The sequence below is a fragment of the Neofelis nebulosa genome, chromosome 5 (genome assembly GCF_028018385.1).
Source record: "Neofelis nebulosa isolate mNeoNeb1 chromosome 5, mNeoNeb1.pri, whole genome shotgun sequence".
In the NCBI taxonomy this organism is placed as follows: domain Eukaryota; kingdom Metazoa; phylum Chordata; class Mammalia; order Carnivora; family Felidae; genus Neofelis; species Neofelis nebulosa.
The window spans coordinates 43,690,780-43,718,510 of record NC_080786.1 but is presented as its reverse complement, the minus strand read 5'-3'; the positions used below and the strand labels follow the sequence as shown (position 1 = coordinate 43,718,510).

Sequence of the window (27,731 nt, the reverse complement as noted above, 5' to 3'; positions counted from 1 at the left end):
TACTTTTTGATGGTTTCAAACTTTATTTGGATCAAAGAAAGGTTGTTGAAAGCTTTCACTTAAAGCTGTTTGTTAAGGTGCTATTGAGAGTAAATAAAAACAAAAAGAAGTAACATAGAACTTAAGTGAGCAAGAGAGGGACCTATTCAGGTAATGTGGAAGCTATATCTAGGTGTAATTGAAGATTGACTTTCTGGCAGAAGGCATAAAGAAACATTATTTGGCTTATTCCAAACTGAGGCCAATTCTTTAGGAAGTATGCTTGAGGATATACTTGGCAATGAATTTAACAGCTAGCAAGGTCTCTTTACAGGTCGGCTTTATCTGAGATTCTGGAAGGAGAAAACAAAATTTGCCTTTATCTCGGAGCTCAAAGGCAAATGTGTGTTTGATGCCCAGGTTGTAAGCCCAGTCTAAAGAAGAACCTGATGTCGGGTCTGTAAAACATAAGCAATAAATATTTAATTAGAAACAAATGCTAATGTTTTTCTTGAAATGGAAATTCACTGGTGTAAAATTAGCAATAAAAATAATTATGTGTACAGTTAATTGCAGTAAGGAATGGGAGTAGTGGTCTATATAGTATAGAGTGTAGAATAAAACATAATCATGGTTTTGGGATCCACCACCCATTTTAAATATGTGCTGCATTTTCAAAATTACATTTTGTTTGGGCCAGTACTCTAAATAAATTGAGTTTGTTTACTGGGCACACAGTGTTGCAGATGGAGGTGGTCTGGGCAAGTGCAAGCAGCTGTGTAAACCAACTAAGGAGGGGGTCACTGGTCACTGAAAACTCAACCAAAAAAAAATCATGCATACAAGCTAGGCAAAATTATGTTCTTCCTAATAGTTCAGGTCCCTTTCTATTCATGTTGCTTGGGTGAACTATTTTCTAGTTAAAAGACCAAGAAAGCTTAAATCAATTATTTTAAGGATGTATTTAATCCCCTAATCCAACTTTTCAATGTTAATTTTTATGAGATTTACTAAGAATGTTATTATTTGAAAATCTAAACAGACATCTAGAAGTTATATACATATAAGGTTTATGCAAATGCATGTGTATACTATAAATGCATTTATGTATATTTTCATTTGCATAATAGAAAAACTACTTTTTTGTATATAAAATAATTTATGTTCCAGGACAAGTGATGAGTTTAACTGATATTAATATTTTAGGTTTGAAGGATGAAAACTCAAAGTTGTGATGAAGAAAGAAGAAATATTTTGGTAGAAATAGACAGGGTTGGCTCTTAAATTATTCAACAAATATTATTTATTTATTAAACAATTTTTTTTTAACATTTATTTATTATTGAGAGACAGAGAGAGACAGAGCATGAGCGTCGGAGGGGCAGAGGGAGGAGGAGACACAGAATACGAAGCAGGCTCCAGGCTCTGAGCTGTCAGCACAGAGCCTGACGCGGGGCTTGAACCCCCAAGCCACGAGATCATGACCTGAGTTGAAGTTGGACGCTTAATTACCTGAGCCACCCAGGCGCCCCAATTCAACAAATATTATTAAACCTTTAATATGCATGGTGTACTATACTTGGTACTGTGGAGGGTGGGTGTGTTCAGGTTACAAAGATAAAGATGATATTGATGTCTTTGGGAACTTACAGTTTAGGGGAGAGAAGTCAAAGATGCAAATCAATAGAGACAGGGAAGAATATGTAAGTACCATAAGAAAGGTAACAGTATAATCTTTATGTTGACTCTTACGTAGATTAAAAAAAATTATGTATGTCTGGTGAGGAGGTTGACATTTTATGCTCAATGCCTACTAAATACCGCCTTTATGATGGAGAGCCTTGAAGAAAAGCTAGTGTTTTTCCAGATGGAAATGGAAGAAAGGCATTCTGGCCAGTGAGCTACGAAGATGGAAAAGCATGGAGGCCTTTTTATGACGAGAGAGGTTCAGCTGGACTGTAACAAATGGAGAAGTGAGAGTTTGTGGGCAAAGCTCAGAAAACCTGATAAATCAGGACAAGGTGTTTTGTTTGGGAGGCGATAATAGTTATTTTAGTTCCATACTTAGGACTGGAAAAAGTAGAAACTGGTTAGGAGGTATTGTGAAATGAAAGCCTGAACTTGTGTAGAGTCATCACACTGGGCATAGCATTGAGTGGTCCGTGTCACAAATACTGGAATGGAAGAGTCACAAAATCTGATCAAAATGATGGAGATTTCAGTCTGGTTGGCTGAAGACAATCCACATATTATTAATAGAAACAGGAACTCAGAGAGGATAGTGATGAGGAAAAGAAAGGATAAAGGAGGGGAGACAAAAGGATGTTTAGCGCATTTAAGACAGAGCTTGAGAAAATGAATTTTGAAGTTATTGGGAGAAACATCATAAATGTTGTTTAGAAAGCAGCTCCCACACATTCAGGATCATTATCTTTTCTTGGTGAATTGATCCACTATCTTTTCTTGGTGAATTGATCCTTTTATCTTTATTAATGTCCCTCTTTGTTTCTAGCAAAGTTTTTTGGTTTGAAATTTACTTTATCTGATATTTAATATGGCTACTTCTCTTTGATTAATGTTTGTATGGTATATCTCTTTCTAGCCTTTCAACCCATCTGTGTCATATTTGAAGTGAGTTTATTGTAGGCAGTGTATTACTGAATCATTTTTTTTTAAATCCACTCTGCCAATCTGTCTCTATTTAATATCTTTGGTTAAGTTTTGATATGACTTAAATCTACCATCTTATTTTTTTGATATTTATTTTGATACTGTTTGATATTTATTGTCTGATATTTGACTCTCTGTTTTTCATTCCTCTCTTTTATGTTTCTGGTTAAATGAACATTTTAAGGATTCCATTTTGATTGATTTATAATAACATTTTTGAGTATATTACGTTGTAAAGTTTTTAGTGGTTGCTCCAAGTATTACAATATACATACATAATTTATCACAATGTGCTGATATCAGTGTTTTACCATGTCAAGTGACATATAGAAATCTTGCACTTAGTTTCTCTTTATCTTCCTACTTTTTAAATATAGCTGTCTTGAGTACTTCTGAATATGCATTGAGCATCACATCAAATGGTGTTATAATTTTTCATTCCGCCATGATGAAGAGAAGATAGTCATTCATTTGCTCATTCATTCTTTCATTACATAATCCATTGTTCTTGTTTTCTTTCTACAGTTTCAAACATTCTCCTATTACCATTTATTTCTTATTTGGAGAACCTCCTTTAGCCATTTTTATTTTTTTTAAATGTTTATTTACTTGAGAGAGAGAGAGAGAGAGAGAGAATTTGTATGAGTGGGGGAGGGACAGAAAGAGGGCAGAAAGAGAGGGAGAGAGAGAGAATCCTGAGCAGGCTCCTTGTTCAGTGCTGACCCTAACATGGGACTCAATCTCATGATCACAAGATCATGACCTGAGCCAAAATCAACAGTCGTACACTTAACCAGGGCTCGATCCAACAACTCTGGGATCATGACCTAAGCTGAAATCAAGAGTCAGATGCTTAACTGACTGAGCCACTGAGGCACCCCTCCTTTAGCCATATTTACAGGGTAGGTGTTTGGGTGATGAAATTTGTCTGAGAATGTCTTTATTTCCTCTTCTTTACTTTTCTTTCCTTTTTTTAAGTTTATTTATTTATTTTTAGAGACAGAGAGGGAGCACAAGTGGGAGAGGGACAGAGAGTGTGAGAGAGAGAGAGAGAGGGAGAGAGAGAGATTCCCAAGCAGGCTTGTGCTGTCAGCACAGAGCCCAACCCAGGGCTTGATCCCTATGAATCTTGAGATCATGACCTGAGCCGAAATCAAAAGTTAGACACTTAACCAGATCAGTCACCCAGGTGCCCCTATTTCCTCTTCATTTCTGAAGGATATTTTTGCTGAATATAGAGTTTAAGGTAGATAGTTCTTGTCTTGTAGTACTAGAAAAATATCATCATTTCCTTTTGGCTTTCCATGGTTTCAACAAATCTATCATTTGAATTGTTTTTTTCCCCCCCCTCTGGATTGTTTCTGGTTGCTTTCAAAAGTTTTTTCTTTGTCTTTAGTTTTCAGAATTTTAAACATTTTTTTTATGTTTATTTTTGAAAGGGGGGGGGCAGCATGCGAGTCGGGAGGGGCAGAGAAAGAGGGAGACATAGAATCTGAAGCAGGCTCCAGGCTCTGAGCTGTCAGCACAGAACTCAATGCAGGACTTAAACCCACAAACTGTGAGATCATGACTTGAGCCCGTCTGACGCTCAACTGACTGAGCCACCCAGGTGCCTCTAGTTTTCAGAATTTTAATTATGATGCACTCAATGTGAGTTTTTTGAGTTTATCCTGTTTGACATTCACTCAGCTTTTTGATATATTGGTTTATGTTTTTAGGAACTTTTATAAATTTCAGTCTTTATTTTTCCATATATTTTTTCCATTCTCACTCTCCTTCTCTTCTGAGATTTTGATGTTTTGAATGTTGGATCTTTTGTTATCGCACCTCAGGTCCCTGAAGCTTTGCTCATCTTTTTTCAATTTGTTTTCTCTCTTCAGATTGGCTTATTCTTTCTTTAAGTTCACTGATTCTTCCCTCCATCATATTCATTCTGCTATTGAGCCTTTCCAGTGAATTTTTAAATATTTTAAGTTGTTGTATTTTCCAGTTCTGTGATTTCCATTTGGTTCCTTTTTATGTCTTTCTTCCTTTTTTCTTTCTTTCTTTCTTTCTTTCTTTCTTTCTTTCTTTCTTTCTTTCTTTCTTTCTTTCTCTTTCTTTCTTTCTTTCTTTCTTTCTTTCAGTGAGATTTTCTGTATTTTCATTTGTTTCAAGGCTATCTAATTACTTGTTGAAGTATTTTAATGATGGTGACTTTGAAATTCTTGTCAGATAATTCTAACTTATAAATCATCTCAGTTTTGGCATCTGTTGATTGTCTTTTCTCTTTCATGCTGTTATTTTCCTCATTATTGGTGTGATAGTGATTTTTGATTGTATTTGGACATTTTGGCTATTATGTTAAATCTTAAATCTTAACTGATACCTATTTTAGCAGTCAGTCACTGTGTTTAGGATTAGCATTTAGGCTCTGGTCTTCTTCTGTGACTTGTGGTTCCGATGACAATATGGTTTTCAGAATCTTTGCATTGCTAATTTGGTCTGGTTGATTCCCCTAGTGCTGCTGGTTTCCCATTGATCGCTGCAGGTAACTACTACCTGAGTGAAAAGTGATCCCCCTAGCTTGGCCACTGGTGCCTTCCAGGTGACAAGTGCAGTCTCAAGCCTTTAAGGAAAGAGAGCACTTCCCTGATGGGAAAGAAGCAGAAGGAGGAGGAGGGGCCTGAAGAGAGAATCTTCTGATGTATGTGTGAAGTGTACCTGTTTTTTTGAAAATGTCAACTTTTAGAGGCAGTCGGCAGAGACCAAGTAGAAAAGGAGGAGGGGGAGGCAAACCAGGAGAGTTCATTGGTAAGGAAGGCCAAGGGATGGCAAGAAGAAGGGATATCAACAGGGTCCAGCACTGTAGGCAGTTTGTGGAGTGTGTGAGCTGAGATAACTGTAGTGGCTTTAGTGATTAAGAAGGCTGCCATTTTTAGCTAGAGTTGGGTTTAAGTTCATTAGAAAAAGGCATATAAAAATAAGAGTTTGGTAACAATGGAGTTGGGGTAAGTTGGAATTGTGTCTTGTATGGTGGTTTAGAGTATGCTAGATGTTTTAATAAACTTGGTCAATTTCTAGATGTACTAGTTCTCCATTTGCAGTTAAGTAAACTGTTGTGACGTTAAAGAGTATGGCTATTCTGTTTTGGCAAATTTATGTGACATTTCTCATTAAGATTAATAGTGGTTATTGAGAATGAATAGAATTTGTGATTTTTCATAATTATGTGATGTTACTAAGTTTAATAAATTTTCTTTTATGATACCACTTTTCATATCTTTAAAACCTTAAATTTCAAGCAAAAACTATATAAAGCATGAAATAAATGCAACACCGAAAGCTTCTCACTTTAAGGATAAATTTTTGTAGAACTTAGTCTATTGACTGTGTTACTTAGCTTTTTATTTGTGTACATCTGTACCTACTAAAATACGTACATATATATATATATATAAACCACTTGCTAAATACCAGGCACCCTATTAAGTGCTTTATGTATGTTAACTCATTTCATAAATTCCTATCACAACCTTAGGATTTAAGTACCATTTGCTGTTTTATAGAAGAGGAGACTTAGGCAAGGAGAGATTAACAATTTGCTCAAAGGCACTATCTAGTACATAGTTGAGTAAGGAATCAAACCCAAGCTGCATATCTTCAGTTTGTGCTATTAACCATTGTACTATACCACCTACTGTATGTCAATCTATAGTTCTCCCAATTGGAAGTCTTCTTGGACTTGTGCAAGATAATTTTTTGTTGTTGATGACATTTTCTTAATATATTGATATTAAAAAAAGTCTACTCCTGGGGCGCCTGGGTGGCGCAGTCGGTTAAGCGTCCGACTTCAGCCAGGTCACGATCTCGCGGTCCGTGGGTTCGAGCCCTGCGTCAGGCTCTGGGCTGATGGCTCGGAGCCTGGAGCCTGTTTCCGATTCTGTGTCTCCCTCTCTCTCTGCCCCTCCCCCGTTCATGCTCTGTCTCTCTCTGTCCCAAAAATAAATAAAAACCGTTGAAAAAAAAAAAATTTAAATTAAAAAAAGTCTACTCCTTTCAAGGCACATTAGGTTCAAGGAACTTACTGCAATACAGTCAAAACAAGTCAAAATAAAACTGAACCAAATTAGGAATCTGGTTTTAGTCCACAGGAGTCTACATAACATAATGCTTGTGGCTTAACATGTGTCTTTTGAAAAAAAGTATTATTGACATGCATAAACATAATGACCTGTACTTTTATGTCAATACTAAGTTCTATTTGAAGCAAGAGCTAAGCTAGGGATATGTGGGCATAAGTTGAAATTGAAGATGTGGTACTTAGACACTAAAACAAAAGCAACAGAACTAGAACCTTTACATCCTATTTCTTAATCCACCATATAGATTTCAGTTTAACACAATAGGAAGGGACTAGTGAAAGAGACGTTAAACTGATTTTACGTGATCAAAGTGGCTGAAACTTTTGGCCAGCCCATTTTCCCACCAGGAGCTAGGGAGGAAGACTGTGTTTGCATAGGGACAAGGCCACAAAAAGAGAGTCCAATTAAAAACAAAACAAAACAAAACAAAACAACCACAGAATACTGTTGAGTTTGCCCCAACTAATTCTCATGAGTTCCAGTGAGGATACATGTTGGTTGGGAACAGGAAGGTGGATGAATTAAATCGCAAATTTATCTTGATAAAACAACTTCCATTGACCTTGTATCCTTGTAAAAGTTCAGTATAATTTGTTTCTAGAAAAATCTTATCCCCACAAAAGGGAAAAATGTGTTCCCTAGACTCACATAAAATTCAGAATCACCTGTTAAAACTGAGGTTTAAATTATCAGTTCTAAATGTTCTAATTTACAAGTTCTAAAATTTTCTTTAATATCTATAAAAAAGAATTAGGGAAAATGGCACAGTAAACAATAAGAAAGACTTACAGATAGTTGATGCTATTGGGCCATAGATGTAGCGGGTTTCATACCGAGTTGATAGAACATCAGTGCCGATCTTTGCAACTTTGGCCTGGAGAAAAAGGGAAGTTAGTGTTGGAATAATAGGAAACTATGTAAATGCTGTTAATTTATTGGGGATTAAAAAATAAATTTTACTGGTTTTTTGGCAATTGAAGATGAAAATAAAATCAATGGTTAAGTGAGAAATTTATTTTGGGGAAGATATATTGTCATTGTAAAGACAATGTGAAGACAAATGTGAAATAAGTTATAAACAGTCATGTCTCATTTTGTATTTCTACCCTTTCTTTTCTCTGTCTTCTTCCTCTCTCCCTTGTTTCCTCCCTTCTCCCCCCTCCCCCCGCTTTCTTGTTTTTGTCCTTTCTTCTAAAAATAATATTCTTTCTACTTGCTCTCAGATATTTTTTGGCTTCAGATATTTGTCTTTTCCAAAGTCAGTTTCTCCCATGGTCCTGTTTCCTTTGTTTTTATGGGCATCATATTGTCATAGGACTTTTTCCACATTGGATTTTAGCATGCCAAGGGAAGAGAAAGATGGTTGACTCCTCTTTAAAATAGTCGTTAAATTAGAGTTTCTTTTCCAGAGTTAATGCATTTCATGACCTTTAATACACATTAGTGTTTTGTGCTATGAGAATGATTATTGGAATGAATTTTAATGGAATATAGTCACTAACGTATTTGTACCCTAAATGAAGATTTACTTTTAGTCTGTAATGTATATAACCAAAAGATAAATTTTTTTTTCTTAATCAGTTTAGTTGCTGTGTAGGAACTCTTTACTCAAAGTGGTTTGTTATGTGTATTTGTATTTTTAATTCATAATACCATTTTTTAAGGGCAGATTGAAATTGCATTGCCGTATATTTTTGTGAACTAATCAAACTCATGGAGTTCAGATTCTCAGCTATTTTGGTTAAATAAATGACTATTGGCCACATATTGCTTGCATATTTTCTTTGTTGTATATATACAGATGGTTTTAATGACTAGTTTAAATCTCTGCTTCAACTGAAATTAAATGCTGTTGTGCTGAATACAATTGGCTGAAGTCAAAATGACAATTGTGACTTCTTTTAAAAAAATATACTTTTAAAAATATGAGGCAATATTGGAACCATCCATAGCTTTTACCAAATGTGTTATATTTATCAGCCCCCATGGGATCTGGGACACTGAACTTTATCTACTTTATTTCCTTTCTTTTACAGCAATTAACAATATCCTTTTTTATGGATTTTTGTCTATTCATACTTCCAGTTCTTGTGATGCATTGGAACCCATATGCAGAGTTTTCGTTTGTTTTAAGCTAACATGATCAAATCAGTTTTTATGCAAAGGAAAAAGATACATAGTAGATTTTTGTTCTTGAAAGACAGTGCATTCTCAGTGAGGAGGCTTTACAAACACTTATAATGTTCTTTCTTTGGATAGTAAAATAATTAATATTGTTTCCAAGTTGATCCAGAGGATAAAAATACAATGGATCTTCTTAAATATGGCATCTTAGGGACAGGAATAGCAGATATCTTTGCTGTTCTGTTAGACTTTTGCTGTGTGTGGTTTTATAGTATGACCCATGGTGAATGTTTGGATAACAGTTTATGCATTCATGGAATTCTCCTCTGGATGGCCCACACATTTTTTCCTACTGGCTTTATCTTAGAATCACATTGAAAGATTTTATATCCTTTTATCACATGAAGAATTAATTTAGGAATTATGATTTTAACTCTAAGGTAAACTTTATTAGTTCTTTTCTTTGGTATGAAAGTGTGAAGTTCTTTCACCATAATGCAGTTGTTCATAAAGAACAGTTGTTCGTGAAAGTCAGTGGTGGTGTGTGTCAGTGCATAAACCGTAGGTTTTTTTTCTACATACCAGGTCCTTGTAGTTAGGTGGCAGTTTTGATGTATATCCATAGGGAAACAATAGCATCTGGGAGTAGGAATGGAAGGTGATATAGGCCTTGATTGATTTCAGGTGGCTTCGAATGAAGTCAGTGACAGCTTTGGTCTCTTTCTCGGACTCTGGTTCTGGGCCCCGATAAGTTTCTGCACATGGGTCCTTGGTGTTCGGAAAAGCTGCAGTGGATGTGGAGGATGAGATCGCAGTTTGCTCCCCATCAGTAAAGATTCTGTCTCTTCTGATGTGGACTTGCAAAATGTTTTAAACATTTTCATTTCCCGGGTTTACAGGGCTGCCTCAATCTCTCTGGTGTCATAGTCATTGCAGACCAACTTTGTACATAAAACTCATAGGGTGACAGACCCAGCCCAATGGAATATTCTTAGCCTTGTTTATTTTGCTTCTGTTTCCCAGGGTCACAGGAATAATACATCAGAAGCAGCCCAGGGCCTGGAGCCAGATAGACCCCAGTTCCAGTTCAACCCTACTCCACAATTTGTTGGGGACTGGTGTGAATTTCATTTTTTGAGCCTGAGTTTCTTCATCCTGGTTCAGCAGGCAGCTCTCACTTAGGGATAGCTGCTATTCTCATAATTTTTATGGTAGAATAGAATTAAGAGCTGAGGTGGTATTTTCAACAAAATTAGTTACAGAAAAAATTTATGAATTGGGGTAGTGGTAATTTTTCCTTGACTGTAATGATGAAGTCATATTTGTCTAGCAACTGTCATCTGATGTAGCAGACTTCTGCTTATCATTGCATTTCTGTTAAGCCTTTTCACTTTCTTTGCCCCCAGCTGTTTCTTTTCACAAACATCTGAAGAGCTATCTCTGTGTTGGTTTTAACCACTGGTATTTCTTGGCTTTTATCAGACCAGGAAGAGGAGGGACCCGAGACCTCTCTTCAGATTATCTGAATTTTTATGCATCTGGATGTGTCTGATTTTTAGCAAGCTAGATGTATTAAGAAAGAGATGGTTTGATAAACAACCCCATCCCTACTTCCTCCCATATAACAAAACATTCATAATGTTTCTAAGGTAGGGATGATTATCTTTATTTTTTAGATTAGAAAATTAACACTCAGGGAATACATAATATTTGCTGAGATAAATAAGTGGTTTAACTGAGTTTGGTGTCTGAACAGTCTTTATAGCTCTTTTTCTTGAGATCAGGTCTACTACTCACAGTTCCATGAGGCATTAAAGTTCCTGTTGAGGTCAGTGCCGATGCAGTTGGAGTTTTGGTTCTTGGAACGATTTTTTCTCCACATGCGATTCTGCAGGATTGAATGATGGAAGTGTTTACATCAGATCAATTTGCATTTTTCAGTTCGATCATTTCAGATCCTCTCTGCAGGTGTCTATAGTTTTATTTGAAACATACCTAGTTAACTTGAGGCTCTTTATTATGAAGAAAAATATATTGTTTTCTTATAATTTGTAACATTTTCAGCAACATTGTTTTTTATATTAATATTCTAAGGCCTTGATAGGATAATTTAGTTAGCTTTAAAAACTGTTGATTAGTTCTCGGTACTAGAAAATTATCAACAATGTTCTGAAATTACCTATGATTTAAATTATAACTTCATTACATTCTTCACCATTTATAGATTTCAGGTATAATACGGGTCAAATTGTGACTGTTAGAGCATAATTTCCAGAAAATAAGTGGATGTGATAGTATCTGTCTGAAAGTTCAGTATGAATCTTTTAAAAAAAAAATTTTTTTTTTAACATTTATTTATTTTTGAGACAGAGAGAGACAGAGCATGAACGGGGGAGGGGCAGAGAGAGAGGGAGACACAGAATCAGAAGCAGGCTCCAGGCTCTGAGCCATCAGTCCAGAGCCCGACGCGGGGCTCGAACTCACGGACCGTGAGATCGTGACCTGAGCTGAAGTCGGACGCTCAACCGACTGAGCCACCCAGGCGCCCCGAGTATGAATCTTTTTTAACAGCAGTGAGTCAATACAGGATTCCGTTAAAGGACAGATTATTTGTGTCAGTCTTTATTTTTTGATACAGTTATTCCACATCAAATTTTGTTACAGATAGATTGGAATACAGTGCCTTTTGCTTTGAGGTCAGTGTTCTTAATATCTTTTTTTTTTTTAAGTTTTATTTGTTTATTTTGGGAGAGAGAGAGAAAGAGACAGAGCATGTGAGAGGGAGTGGGGGAGGGGCAGGGAAAAAGGGAAAGAGAGTAGCCCAAGCAGGCTCTGTGCTGTGAGCACAGAGCTCCATGTGGGTCTCGATCTCACGAACCACGAGATCCTGACCTGAGCAGAAATCAAGAGTTAGATGCTTAAGTGACTGAGCCACCCAGGTGCGCCAGTGTGTTCATAATGTCTTTAAATGACTTTTATTTTTAGGTGGAATGTGCTTTTGCCATATCCTATAACATACATTTCCTTTATAATTATTGCTTAATTTCATTTTCCTCACCAGCTTCAGCGGCAAAAATTTCTTATTATTTCAAGGACACCTACTGCAACCAGCAAATCATGCTTGCCTTAGTCTGAAATTGAAATTCTTAAAAATATATTTTTCTGAATCAGAATTAACTGGCTATCCAACTTAATACATAGCAATCACTGTGCATTCAAGTTGGTAAATACTATGTTGTCCAAATGTGAACAAGAGACCATAGAGCGTTACCTGTGTCCATGACCAAATATATCCATCAACATTGAATACAGGAAGAACATAGAAATTCATTCGGTCCAGGAGTTTGGTCATAATTTTGTTTTTACCATAAGTTTTGGCTGCCTGTAGGAGTAGGAAAAAATTAAACTATTGGTGTAAAGTTTAACACCATGTGGAAAGCTGTGGTTATAATAGTAATAACTATCACTCCTTAAGTCATTTACTCAAGTTCACATGACTTCAAACATATTTCCCCTAAATAGCATAAAAATAAGTGACCCATATAAAAGTCACTTATTCAGACTGGTGAAATTAATTGAACTGAACATTCTTTAAAGGATCATTTTGTCAAGACAGTAGCATTCCACATACAGCATGCAAGATGTTTTATAGGAAGAATGGAGGCCAAGTGAAAAATTAGCAGTACATACTGTTCTAAATGGATTCTTTCTCTCACATCCTCTAGGTAAATATAGATTGAGTTTATAAACATAGGAATCTGTAACTATTGGAGAAAATTCATAAATTAATTATAAACAGGATTAAATAAAAATGTTCCATTAATAAAAGGCTCAAGCATTTAGATTGGCCAATCAACTCCTTTTCTCTTATCAGATTGAAATTTATCTAATTATCTGTACTTTCTGTGGCTACCTAAAATCTCTCTCATTCTTGGAAATCTCTTCCAGGTACATCTGTTCCAGAGCCAAGAGATTTTTTGCAGCCCTATCACATGTATTCCTTTGTAGCTCTTGGCCCTCAGCTGGAAGAGCTAAAACAAGTGTAGAGATAAATCAGTTCTCCTGGCAGAATCGTTCCTAGTGAAAGTATCTATGCCCAGAAAGCCATTGTCATTCATATTACATCAGCATGTTGTATGCAAAAGCTGGCAGAAAAGAGAAAGTTATTAGATGGTGGGAGTCAGAATAGACTAGAATGAGAGGAACAACAACTTATAAACTGAATTTGCCTTTAAAAAAAGTGAGTTATTTTTCACTTGGAAAGGAAATTAACTATGAAAATTCCAAGTGCCAATTGATTGGCCAATTAATTATCTAAACAGGAGCTAGAGGTCTATATGCTTTGAGCTCATTGAAGAAAGGCAAAGATTGTAGCTTGTAATATGAAGATAGTTTCAGATCATCCATACTTCACTATAGGAGAAACCGTATCATGCCCCCCCCCCCCCAAAAAAAATTCTTTTACTTTTATAAACTGTCAGCTGGAAGTCAAGAATTTTGAAGGAAGGTGTCAATTTTATAAAAACCCCAACGATGAGTAAAATCCAGAGCATTTATTTCCTGACAGCACCAAATGTGGGCCCTTCTAGTTAAGTGGAACTGCATTCATTTGGAAAGGGGTGTTGCCACTCCGTGAAGTGCTGGAGATTTGACAATCAAAGGAGAATTGTATGAGCGTTCCGATTCACTTACCTGATAGACAAACCACTGGCAGAATGCTGGGGAGATCCATTCTCGTGCATGAATGCCACAATCCATAAAAATAGCCTTTCTCCTTTCATCCCTTTTCCCAATCTATTTAAAATTAAACTTGAGATATTATTTTGCATGAACTCACACGTTGATCCCTTGTTGTCCAATAACTCATTCCTGTGCTCAAAGCAATTCTTTCCCCTGCCTTCTGTTGAATAACTGTTTATACACATATTGTTTTCAGGGAGGATCACTTCACTCTATATCCTGAAGTGTCTATACATAATTCATAATCGATTATATAGTATATCTTTTAAAAAAATTTTTCCTAGTGTTAGAGTTGCTTTTATGGTTTTTAAAACAATCACAATATATTGTTTTTCTTATTTTATTGTTAATATCCTTTGGTTTGAGAAATAGATGATAGGTTATTTTGTTTTGGCCATTTCCTTTTGTTTTTCTGGCTTCATAAATGGGATGTTTAGCCTGGGGTGGAAAAGATTTTGTAGTTGTGTTTGCAGTGGGGAAGAGGAATGGTGGCTGGATATTTGAAGGGCTGTCATTTTGAAGGGAATTTAGATTTGTTTGGGCTAGTTGGAGAGAATGAATGGATGGGAATTCAGGGTAAGGAAGGGCTTCTCATTTATTAAGGGGATGCTTCAGGGAGCAGTGTCTCTGGATGTGCAAGCATCCAGCAGCAGCTGAATGGCAATTGTCAGCTCCATTGTAGAAGGGAATTCTCTATTAACATAGGATTGAAATGCCTCACTTACTGTTCTGGGACCCTATGATTCTGTGATATTTAAACTTCTCTTAACTTAAACACTTAAACACACTCTGACTTAAACACTTAGTCATCAGTTACACTGAATTTTAATGGATGGAACACTATTTTATACACCAGGCACATCATAAACTCTTATAATAAAGGTATGGGACAAGGTATTTGTCTGAGTTTGTCCGTTGTGTCTCACAAATGGTTTATTCAAGGACTTTCTTGGTTTCACCTAAAACCACCTATCATTTCTATTTTTGAATGGACATTTAGAGCTTATATGTTCTTCAAAAAGATAAGACTTTATTGTCTCAAAATTCACTAGCTGTGTCAAAGTAACTTTAAAATTTTCTTTTTTAACGTTTATTTATTTTTGAGACAGAGAGGGACAGAGCATGAACGGGGGAGGGTCAGAGAGAAGGAGACACAGAATCTGAAACAGGCTCCAGGCTCTGAGCTGTCAGTACAGAGCCCGACGCAGGGCTTGAACTCACGGACTGTGAGATCATGACCTGAGCTGAAGTCGGCCGCTTAACCGACTGAGCCACCCAGGCGCCCCTCAAAGTAACTTTTAAATTAGTGTTTTTTCAACAATTATAAGAATCAGTAGTTCTTGAATTATTTTTACCTTGAGAACATATAGTGGATTATCTTCAACAGTGGTTCCAATTTTAATACGAGAGACCATTTCAGGATGCTTATGCACCATTTTTTCAGTCCAAGCAACAATCTTAAGAGCAAAACCAATTTTGAGGAATTAGAATAAAAAAAAAATAAATGAGAACAAATATTAAGGGTTACAGTTTTTTTACAGGCATTTTATACTATACCTTGTCCCAGTTATTGTATTTTGCATAGCTGTGCCTGCCTGGGATATCTTCTTTAACATCAAACTGTTTTTCAATCTCTTCTTGTAGATCATGGATCAAGATTCTGTGTGACAGGGGAATGATAAAATACACATTTACTGGAGGAAAAAAACCCACAGTTATCTTTCATTTACAGAAATTTTCTCTTCCTTCTGCTCTTTGATCAGGGTTGTCCTGTTTCTTCATTATTCTCTAACCATCTCTTTTATAAATGTCGTATGTATGGCTTCATATATTCCCATTTATCTGGAGCTGTGCTGTTCAATGTGGTGGTCTGGGCACATATGGCTTTAGAGCACTTAAAAATGGGGCTTGTCCAAAAAAGGTTGCTGATATGTAAAATATGCACTAGATTATGAAGACTTTGTATAAAAATTATGTAAAATACCTCACTAATGAGTTTTATATTCATTACATGTTGAAAAATAATATTTTTCAGTATTAGATTAGATTTAATATTAGATTAAATAAAATATATTGCTGAATAAATTTTGCCTGTTGCTTTTTAACTTTTTTAATGTGGCTACTAGAATCTTTAAAATTGGACATGTGGCATGCATTATATTGCTGTTGGTCAGCCTTGATTTGTAATCACTCTCTAACTTTCTTCAAACGCACACATACACACAATACAGTCAATAGTGGATATTCTTATGTACAAATTTGCTGACCATCCCTTATCACTTCACACTTCCAGAGCTGGGAGAAACTTGAATAACAATAATAGTATTTAGCGCTAATAGTATTTAGCGCTTACCATGTGCTAGTCATTGCTCTAACCACCTTATATACATTAACTCATTTAATTGTCACATGAAATTATTACCCCCATTTTACAGATGAGAAAACCAAGGTACAAAGTGTTTAAATAACTTGTCCATAGCTGTAGAGCTGGAAAATGGTTAGGCTGATATGGAGGGGGTGAAATAAGATGCAGGAAGAATTCTTAGGAGGCTAATATTGGGGATCCAAAAGTCTTATACCTTTACCCTCTTCTCTATTTTCATCTTATTCCTGAGTTATTTCATCTCATCACCTCATTCAGTTCCGTGGCTCTAATGGTGACCTAATGGTTTCCCACATTTGTATTTCCAGTTCTGGACTCTCCCCTGAAACTACCACTGCCCTAGCTCTTCCCCTGCCTCTCCCGGGGCTTATGCGTCCAATTGCCTACATGACATTTCCACTTGATTATCCATTTGTTTCATATGTTCCATACTTTATTTTACATACATTATTTTATTTTTATCTTGCTAATATTATTACATACATTATTTTACATACATTACATACATTATTTTTATCTTGCTAATATTATTACCCTTTTACAGATGGGGTCATTGTTGCTCATAAAGCTTAAATACCCATAATTTGTGTATGTTGGGGTTGGGAATTTGAATGCAACCTTGTCTGACTTTAAGATTTATATTTTAAAAATGCCATTGTCATCTCATATATACACAAATATTTTTGTATACTTTGTCTGTTTTGGGATTTTCTCTTGTGCTCCACTGATCTGTTTTCCTGCTCTTGTGTAAGAACTAAACCATATTAAATTATAGTTTTAATATTGAATTTTAATATTTAATGTAGTGTCTCCTTATTCTTGTTTCCAAATTTTTGAGTAATTTTACCTGTTATTAATAAATTTTTTTCAGGATCATTTTAGAAATTAATAGAATTATTAGAAAAATATAGGCTCTTCATTAGAATTAAATTAAGAATAAATTTGAGAAGAATCTTAATAATGGACGATAATATAGCTGTCTGATTTTTCAGTAAAATTTTGTATATTTTGTGTATTTATATATTTTTATTAGCCTTGTGAGTGGCTTTTTTTCTCACTAAACATTTGAACTGGTTATTATTCATATATTAAAAAACTTATTGCTTTGGTTATACTTATATATTAGCTATCTTATTAGTTAAAAAACTATGTTTTTACTTCTAAGGATTTTTTAGCAATGTCTTTATGGGTTTTATAAGGGTTTTAGGGTAGTTATTTCTTCTGCAAAAAATTATGCTTTGTACTTTTTTCCAATAACTATTTTTTCCCCTTGCTTTATTGCATTGGCTAAACTCTGAACAATGGAAAATAATAATGGTGAAAGAGGGCATTCTATTTTTTTTCCCGGTTTCAACAAGAAAATCTGTCTTTCACCACGGTATATAATGTTGATTGCCATTTGAGATTAATATGGCAATGTCTATTGATACGATCAAATTGTTATCCATTGATGTACAGTTGCATTGAATTTTATATTAGATTCCTTAATGTTAAATATATTACAGCCATAAGAGATTAACAAACACCCTCACATAAAGCTTCATTCTTCTTACTTAAAATTTTTTTGTTTATTTATTTATTTTGGGAGAGAGAGAGAAAGAGAGAGAGAAGCAGAGAGATGAGAGAGAGAAAATCCCAAGCAGGCTCTGCTCTGTCAGCACAGAGCCTGATGTGGGGCTCGATCTCAGAAACCGTGAGATCATAACCTGAGCTGAAATCAAGAGTCAGATGTTCAACTGACTGAGCCACCCAGGTGTCCCCATAGTATTTTAGATATAATTATTAAAAAGCTTGTTTAATCTAGAAGGAATACATTGGACATAGGTAAAATGGCTTGTGGGAAGCAAGCATACTATCAGTCAGTGTTAGCTTAAGGAAAATAAACTAATAAATAGAAGGATTTAGCAAACATAGGTCAGTGGTCCTTTGGTGCAAATCCAAAGACCCAATATATTTTAATAATGTAAATAGCCCTTCTGGTTATTATCCTTTTATAGCACAGTGTGAAAATTTAGGTTGGTAATAGTAATCCCTCAACTATATTAAACTATAGTATTCACTATATTTTACAGGGCAGATGGAGATCAATGGCTTATAATAGAAATACTTCAGTGAAATATTTAAAATCAGGGATGTTTTGAATTTGTACTTGAGCAGTTTCCTTATTTGGATTATCATATTTGCCATTGACTTCTTATAAAAGCATTACTGCTGTGGATGAAATGCATGTGTATTTTCCCTCTGTTAGCAGTAAGTCCTATATACGAAGATACTGTCTATTTTTTAACATTCATTCAAGTCATTTAGGACAGTATCATGCACTCTTACCTCCATAAATCCTATCATGTAAGGAAGTGGTGACCTGGTGGGAAGAGGCGCTATGGTCATTTCTGGGTTCCAACCCCATTGTGGCTTATACTTTATGTGATATTGGGGGAGGGAGGTTAACTATCTCTCTGAACCTCCGTTTACTCACTTTTACAATGGAACCAAACATCAGCCAGGATTGTGGTGAGGATGAAATGAATTGAACTGTGGGAAGCGATTGGCAAGCCATAGGTTCCCAGGGAAGTCGGGTCAGAAAATTGACAACCAATTCACAGACTTAACGTGTCTTTAAACAAGGCTTTGGCGGTATGTGGTTGTTTGACTCTGATACTTCGATTTCTTACGATAATGAACTGTGACACTGTAGCACCAACTCTACTTGTCGGTTTCTTCTTGCTGATTGACTGGCTGATCTGAGTTTGGAGACAGAAGATAAATGAGGTATACTTCTAATTAGAGTTTATTTAGCACATGACACCAAGTACTACTCATGAATATTGATTCCCATTAACATTACTGACAAACACATTATTATGCACATTATATCTAATTCACTGTATGCTTGGCTTTTTGACTTATGATGAATCTGGGATTTCTCAGAAGAAAAATCGTGACAACAGATTTGGAGTCACGTTGCACTAAAGCTCACGAAGCCTGAGAGAACCATTGGAAATTACATTATGGGTGGTCACTATAGACAATGAATTCCTTTAATTAATTGTTTTAAGTTCTAAAGAGGGTGTGAGGCTTTTGCTGTACCTGCATTTATGGAAGTAGAAGAACCAGGCAAAAGAGAAATTTTATGGTCCCAGAGGTTGATTTGTAACAGAAGGCAGTATTAATTAGTCACAGGGAGCTCGTATCTAAGAATATTTTTAGACTTACACATATCAATTTAGCCTCTGTGATAACAACAGCAAAAGAAAATCGTGTGAGCTAAAATACGACCTTTCCACAAAGCAGCTGCATGAGGACATGAGAATGGTGCCAGATTGTTGCTGATAGGGACTAGAAATTAAGCCTAAGGCTGGAAATTAAGAGCCAGGGCCAGATGTTATTTTCATGAGCCCTTCCACTAACCAGCAGCCAGGCTTAAGCAGATGAAACCAAATTACTTTCTCCCAAATATTATTTTAGTGTTCCAAGATTTGCTTAATTTGTTAAAGAAATTCCTAAATGTAGATGAAAGGATAAATAATTATCACTGAGGATTTAATGATGGAAATGGCTAATGTTTATTGAACCTGTATTATGTGCCAGACATTCAGCTCAGCACGGTATTTACATTCTGTCATTTAATTTTCAAATCATCACTATTAATTTGGTACCATTTTCACTCCCAAAAGTTAGATAGAGGTTTCCAAAGCTGACATAACTGTTAAAATGCAGAATTTGGGATTTTAACCTAGAGGTGTCTGACCTCAGTGTTCTCGAGCCATTATACAACAGTGCCTCCAGGGACAAGGAGTGAAATTCCCTGGGTATCGCCCTCGGATCTGTAGTCTTAGTCTGCTGAGTACTATGCAGCATTCGCCCAGCTGATCAACTCTCCTGGAAGGCTGTGCCCCAAGGTCAGGAAATAGATAAGAAGTTCAGAGAAGAGGCAGGATGGATCCTATTTTGACAATTTCAATACTCCCTCCATCTGTTAGTTTTAAAGAGTAACAGAGAAATGGAAAATGGTAGGTCAATGTATGTGACTGCCATAGGCTCTGGTGTGTGTGTGTGTGTGTGTGTGTGTGTGTGTGTGTGTGTGTGTGTGTGTACATGCAGTAGGGAAGCGTGTTCCAGGGAGGCAGTCATTGTTTTGTGCCTTATAAACTGGTCTGGATTGCCTCTACTCCTCCATGCCAGTGTTCCATCAGGATAGGGGCTATTCAAATAGCATGATTTCATGTTTCCACAAGATCTCATTTGTCCCTAGTAGCCCCCTGAGTTACCATGTATCCAACTTTGCATTTACTGACATGGATTTCTCAACATTTGAGGCATACCTCTGTGTTGGATATAAACTTTAAGGCACTAATATATTCACTAGGAGGGAAGGGGAGCATGTGGTGATAGCCTTTAGTTATTCCTTATTATACAGTGTGTATGTGTGCATGTGTGTGTGTGCGCACTCATTTAAACACATGTATAAGTGGTCTTTCCCTCACTTGCATAAGTAGAAGTAAAGGAACCAGGCAAATGGCAATTTTATGGTCCCAGTCACTCTTGGAAAACCTCTATGAAATACCATTATAAAGATGAAGAAAATGAGGTTAAGAAGTTAAATAAATCATCAATGTTTAAGTAGCTAATGTGTGGTTTAAATGGTACTTGACTTGGACAGCCTCATGGAGAATCCAAATTCTTATTTACCACACTCTTCTGCTTTCCACCATGACCAACATCTCTTTGCCATTTGTATCAGGTATAACTATACCTGCTTTACTCTTGGGCAAGTAATATATAAAAATGTAGAGAAGAAGGAAGAATGAATGGGACAAGACATTAGAATGGTTTATTTGATTGAAATACTTATTTGATAGGACTATGTATATACTTGGAATATGAATTTGTGTCTGACTAAGCTTTATTAGGTAATTGGGCATTAATCTGAAGTGTTGATGAGTAAGTTTGGTATAGAATAGTCAGTTCAATGTGGATTTCTTTTGCATTTCCCATATAATCTTATGTGCATCTTAATAAGATTTCACTTAATTATATAATTTGAGTTTTACTATATTTGTGTTACATCATATATATTGATAGTTTTCTGAATTACCTTTCATTACCAGTTCTTTATTTTCTGATTTTAACTCTTGATCAAAGAAAAGATATATCTTTTGCATATATAATCCTAGGTGTATTTCAATATGATTTCACTTAATTGTATAATTTGAGTTTTATTATGTTTGTGTTACATCATATATATTGATAGTTTTCTGAATTACCTTTCATTAACAATTCTTTATTTTCTAATTTTAACTTTTGATCAAAGAACAGATAATCTAAAATGTATCTGAAATACAAATATCTAAAAGGTAAAGCAATTAGTAAAAACACTAGGGTTTTTAACTGCTGACTCTAATAAATATGGTGTCTGCTCCTTTAGACTCCGTCCAATAGGTGTGCTTTTCTTTAGACATTTTTTTCACCAGTCTATTCAGATTTGTTGGCATGTATATGTTGTTTGTTTTTTGGACTTGGTCTTTTATGATTTTGTGAAAGTATAAACAAAAATGGAGCAAACATGCTACTTTAAAATCAAATCTGTCTTAGTAATTTAATTTTCTAAAAAAAATTACACAGATACTTTAAACTAAAGAGTGGTTTATATGCACTGTCTAATGAAGGGTGTCTAAGTAAATCATTGTGTCAAACCAGCCTCTTAATGTGGTTTTATTCAGACTGCTGCCTGGGTCCACCAGATGTTTCTGTTCTTAGAACACTCTTCTGTTACTGACTGGCACCAAGTAACACATATAATTAATATGCAAATAAAATTATCTATATAATTAGTACTTGGAGACAAGATTTAAGTAGTCCTTGTCTGCACAGATCACTTTACATATTTATATTTCTGAGGAAGGTAACTATCTAATTATGTGGCTTTCCCACAACTGTGGCTAATTTGGACCAATTTCTAGAAATCATGTCCTAATTAGATAAAACTAATTTTTATTGGTAGTTTAACACTTTGGGTCTTGAAGTAGATAGCAAAGAAGTATTTTGGCATAAGACGAAGTGAAAAGCACACTATATTTGTGAGGATCTGGATTTAGACCTTTGTTTGAGTCAGAATTGATTCAGGCTAGGAGAGACCTGGAAGTCCAAAGAGGAGAGAGAGAGGTGCCACCTGCCTAGTTATCTTCTGTCACAGTGATTTATTCCACTGTCCATACTCATGTCAGGCAACTAGCTTTTTGTCTACATTACCAGAATATTAAGGAAGACATAATACTTCATTTTTCTGCTGCTATTCAAATCATATTAAACAAAATTGACAAACTAAAATTTATTTTAGCTCAGGATGGATACTTAGTAAGAATTAGTTGATCACAGGAATTTGTGGCAGGTCTATAGTAATAAAGTAAAATGAATATAGTAATTGAGGCACACATTTAAGAAGACTGGCTGTGAAGTGAATCAAGAGACATGGTCACCATGGGGTATCCAGGGTGGAGGGGTGATTTCTTTTAGATGCAAGAATGAAGACCATCTGAACCTTAGCATAAGCAGAGTCTATAATAACACTACCAGTTTCTGAGATCTTCGAGGTACATTTAAAAGTGTCTATTTCTAATTTTAATGGTGAAATTTTAATGGTGAATAGAAAAGTATGTATTGATACATTACAAAGGGTTAAATGCTTATATAAATTAATTTTGAATATGTGCTCCTCAATTATTAACTTCTACATTTGTTTCACAATCTCTTTAAACAACAGCAAAAACAAAGACAATGATCAGCAACAGTCACAGATAATGGCCTGCTAACTTTTTAATCCATTAAGCTATGAAAAAGAATTTTGCTTACTTGTCTTATATTTGTCTTTCCTTAATTTTAATTGAGTTTATATTTATTGAGGATACTGTAGCAATATAAACACAATCAAGTCATGATAAGCAGCAGTAAATCCTGCTCTGCAATGTCTCAGCCAGAAGAAGAAGGCTTTTTTAGTTATTGCTCGATGTTGGGTAGCAGAGGCATGAAACAGCAATTCAAAAAGAAAGAGCTAGTGTTTAGCACTGTTTTGAGTGGTGAAGGTCTCAGTAAAGGGAATTGCTGGTGGGTGCCTGGGTGGCTCAGTTGTTTAAGTGTCCAACTCTTAATTTCAGCTGGGGTCACGATCTCACTTTTCTTGAGATTGAGCCCCATGTTGGGTCCTGTGCTGACAGCATGGAACCTGCTTGGGATTCTCTGGGATTCTCTGGGATTCTTGGGATTCTCTCTCTGCCCCTCCCCCACTTGCCCTCTGCCTCTATCTCTCTCAAAATAAATAAAAAATATATATATTTTAAAAGGAATTGCTGAGATGACAGGAGCTGGTGGAGTGAAAACAGGACCCCTCACTACATCAAACACATTTTTTTTATGTTCCCTGTGAATCTTTTTTTCTTTTTTTTAAATATGAAATTTATTGTCAAATTGGTTTCCATACAACACCCAGTGCTCATCCCAACAGGTGCCCCCCTCAATGCCCATCAAACACATTTTGTTTTTTATGTTATGTCTGGGTCTGTGATATTCATGTCTGAGCTCCCTTGTTCACTGCCCCAGGGCCTAGACTGTGCGTGGCCCATGGTTGGTGCTCAGTGAGTTTTAAGTTTCCCTTATTTCTCTGTGGGACCGTAATGACTCATTTCTGTCTCTTTGGCCATATGAGAATTCTCTCCTGTTGAATTTAAGTCTTACTCAATTGCATTGCTTTGCTTTCTCTGAGGAAGAATTTATTTCACAAAGAATTATTTATTATATATCTTATATTCCCACATCTCTGACTTAAAGATGAGCACAGTTATTTGGGTCTCCTTTTATTTAGCAGGCGAATTCAAATTCTCAAGAATGAGGTGCTCACCATAGTGCCTGAACTCTGTGTTGATTACCTGTCAGAGGTGATGAGTGTGGTTAAACCATCTATGCCTGCAGCAGTGCATGATATCCTTACTAGGGGATGGGTTTTGGAGATGGCAGATACAGGTAATTGCCCTTCTTGCAGATCAGAACAAAAAAGATGGGAGTTGATTGGCCAAGTTTGATTTTATCCCCTCTATAATTAGGCCTCAATAGTCTGGAAGTAACTATAAGTTTTATCTCATAGAGCTTTCATTTTCTTGGCCCAATTAAAAAATAATACTTCCCTCTCAATTTCAAGATTCCTCAAACTTTGAACATCTAACACATTGGAATATTTCATAGGACTTACTCATAGTGCATTTTATTTTGATCCAAAGAAGACTGGATGGACTGGGATTCCTTTTCACTAACTCGGAAATCTATTGTCATATTAGCAGCTACGTGGTGAGCGGCATCTGGATACCAGAAGTCAAGCTGTGGAGATGAGTTCAATGTTAGTCACAGTTCCTTGTTCACTCAATACGTATTTCTTAAGAAATAATTATGTATCATATACTACAAAAAGAATTTGGGGTTCAATGTGGCTAAGGTATTGACTCTTCTCTTAATAAGCTTATGAGAGTTTGCAAATATACTGTTGAATATTAGGGAGTGAGAAAGAAACCATTTGTACTGATCACTTTGTCAGGACATAGATAGTATGTATAAATGCAACAAAAAAAAGAGTAGCTTTTGGTTTATCTGTTTGATTCTACCATCTTGGAGTTGATTGGAGTTGTTTCACAATTGATTTAGCCATAGAATCTGACTCTAATTGGGAATATAGATTAAAAAATGGCTCTCCCACCCTGCCCCTGAGTCAGGCCTCAAAACCAGTTGCCTCTGTAAACTTTGAAATTCCTAGAAGGTTTGTGTCCAACAGAAGGCATAATCGCCAGCCCTGTCATTTTTCTAGCAATATGTTCTTGGGCAATACTAAGACTCCTTGGGTTTCACAGGGGCCTGGGTGGCCCAGTGGGTTAAGCATCTGACTCTTGATTTTAGCTCAGGTCATGATCTCACAGTTGGTGAGTTCCAGCCCTGCATCAAGCTCTGTGCTGATAGCATGGAGCCTGCTTGGGATTCACTCTCTTCCTCTTTCTGCCCCTCCCCTGTTCATGCTCTATCAAAATAAATAAATAACACTTAAAAAAAAAAAAAACCTCCTTGGGTTTTAAGTCTCTTCCCCAAAAATAGGGTTAAGAGGACTCCATCGGGAGTGTTGTAAAGATTGTGAAATGCATATATGAGGTCTGGGACATGCAGGAATTTAACAACTGTTGATTCCCTTCTCTTTTTCTTCCTTTAGCTGAGAATTTCAGAAATTCGGTGAATGGACCCAAAAGGAAGACATTTGGATTAAAATAAATAAGAGAAGATTTCAGTTCTTGTTGTTGTTCTTCAAAACCATGCTCAAGGAGTGCCTGGGTGGCTTAGTTAGTTAAGCATCAGGCTCTTGATTTTGGCTCAGTTCAGGATCTCACAGTTCGTGGGTTTGAGCCCCACGTTGGTCTCTGCGTTGATGGCATGGAGCCTGCTTGGAATTCTCTCTCTCTCCCGCACTCTCTGCCCCTCCCCCACACACTGGCATGCTCTCTCCCCACAATAAATAAATAAACTAAAAAAAAAAAAAAAAACCATAATTGTGAAAACAAATGAAATACAATTCCCCAACTTGGGAAATGTGAAGGAAAGGTGCATTTTCCACCCACCATTCCAAGCTTGTAGACATGTCTAAGTCCACCTGGCTATTTTGTAGTTGATTCGCATTCTACCTCTAGGCCAGCCAGTTATGTGCTGATATGAGGCTGCTATGAACCAACCAATATTTATTGGTTTATTTTTATCAGATTCCTACAGCATAAATTGGACATATGAGGGATGCAGTATGATTTAAAGTCATTTTTGGTGTTCATGGAGCTTGAGGAGTGAGAAAAAGGGTGGTGGAGCAGGAGACCGTAGAGCCTAGCAGTTTGGCAGGTTATGAAGGACTTCAAATGCCACACCAATACCAACAGAAACTTCTTTACCCATGCTTATTATGGCCAGGAGCCCTTCTGAACATTAACTCTTAGCTTACTTAGCCTTTATAACAACCTTAGGAAGTAGGTATGATTATTATCCTCAAATTACCGAGGAGGAGACTGAGATCCAGAGAGGTTAAGTAACTTGCCTAAGGCCACAGAGCTAGCGTATGGCTAGTATTTGAAACTCTGAAGGCCATGCTCTTTCCACACTAGGTGACATCTCACTAAAAAGCTTCAGGTGCAGGAATAGAATAATCAAGTTTTAGAGCAATCAGGTTGCAGTGCAGATTTGGTTTGTGGGAGGCAGGGCTAGAGGCTATTGAAGGATAAGAGGCTATTGAAAGTGTCCTGGTAAAATGTAGGGCAGACATGAATTTGGCAGTGGCAAGGGAATGAAAAGTGTGGATTTGAAACACATTTGGGAATTAGAAGAGCAGAACTTTTGACTGGTTTGATGTGGTGGTGAGGGTGTGTGTGACTGGAATAAATCCCAGATTCAGTTCTGGGTTTAAGTCTGCTGTGTCGTTTAGGTCATTTAAGTAACTGTCTTTGAACTTCAGTCCTTTTGTTTTAAGTGGGTTTATGCCACTGACACTGAAAATCTGGTGGAGAATTTGAAGTGACATGTTTCGGGTGGCTGGCACAGTGTATGGGAGCAGCTGAGTAAATGATAAAGTGACTGTGTTAGCTCATTGGATTTTATTTTATTCTAAATGCTTATTTATTTGTTCTGGAGAGAGAGAGAGAGAGAGAGAGAGAGAGAGAGAGAGAGAGAGAGAGAGAGAGAGAGAGAGAGAGAGAGAGAGAGAAAGAATGAGCTGGGAAGGGGCAGAGAGAGAATCCTAAGCAGGCTCCATGCCCAGTGCAGACCCCAATGTGCTGCTCAATCCCACAACTGTGAGACCATTACCTGAGCCGAAATCAAGAGTTGGATGCTTAACCGACAGCCTCCCAGGTGCTCCTAGCTTTTTGGATTTTAAAATAGTGATTGAACTTTAGATTGAATTTTAAATAGGATTGAACTTTAGAACTTTCCTTTCAAAGTGGACCTACTCTTGGGAAGGGTCACATCTTGGTATTATCAACCATTACTTTGATGTTATCAGTTAACCAGTACCTTGATGGTATCATAATTTTAAGAGAAACTATGCCACTGGTGGAGATCAGGGTGGCAAAGAGGAGGGAGGGGAAAGAGGCCCCCATAAAGGTATCACAAGTGCCTGACTCCTTATTTCACAGTTTTACCTAGAAAAAGCTGTTGTTTGCAAAGCTTTGGGGAGGGAAAACAGGACTGGTAATTTGGGAAAAAAATAAGCAAAAACAAGGGAAGTAGCGGCAATTGGCTGAATTATCCAAGTAGCTCCTGCCACTTCTTCCATCTTTGTTTCGGGAAGCTCCGTGTGCGTTAAAAATAAAATACAGAAGAGGCAGCTTTTAGAGAACAGAAAGAAAAGATAAAATAACCCTCTAGATGCTTTACCTGGTTGGTTTGGGCCAAGTCCTTTATGATGTTTGCTTGTTTTTCATCCTGGAGCTTCACGCGGAGCACTTTCTCCCTTTGAGAATGCAAGAAGATGAAACACGTGAACTGTAAAGCAGCATTCCTTCACCCTCATCCTATACAGAGCCTGGAACACAGGGTGGGGAGATTTACCCATCGAAGCGGACAGGAGCAATTGCAAGGGTGGTAGCAATCAGACCCACAGGCAGGATGAACCGCATGGTTCTTCTGTGCCTGCCCCAAGACCCTCTGCC

General features: G+C 36.5%; 1 protein-coding gene across 1 annotated transcript; it reads right to left on the bottom strand.

Annotated features, from left to right (window-relative positions):
* On the bottom strand, nt 1-27,731 carry CPA3 (carboxypeptidase A3). The gene is made up of 11 exons (XM_058730161.1): nt 27,631-27,731; nt 27,457-27,532; nt 24,260-24,384; nt 15,195-15,297; nt 14,993-15,094; nt 13,590-13,691; nt 12,169-12,279; nt 10,695-10,785; nt 9,480-9,682; nt 7,563-7,647; nt 1-437 (listed from the first exon to the last, which is right to left on the bottom strand). The coding sequence occupies exons 1-11, from the start codon at nt 27,696-27,698 to the stop codon at nt 250-252; spliced, it is 1,254 nt and encodes a 417-aa protein (XP_058586144.1). The 5' UTR covers nt 27,699-27,731; the 3' UTR covers nt 1-249.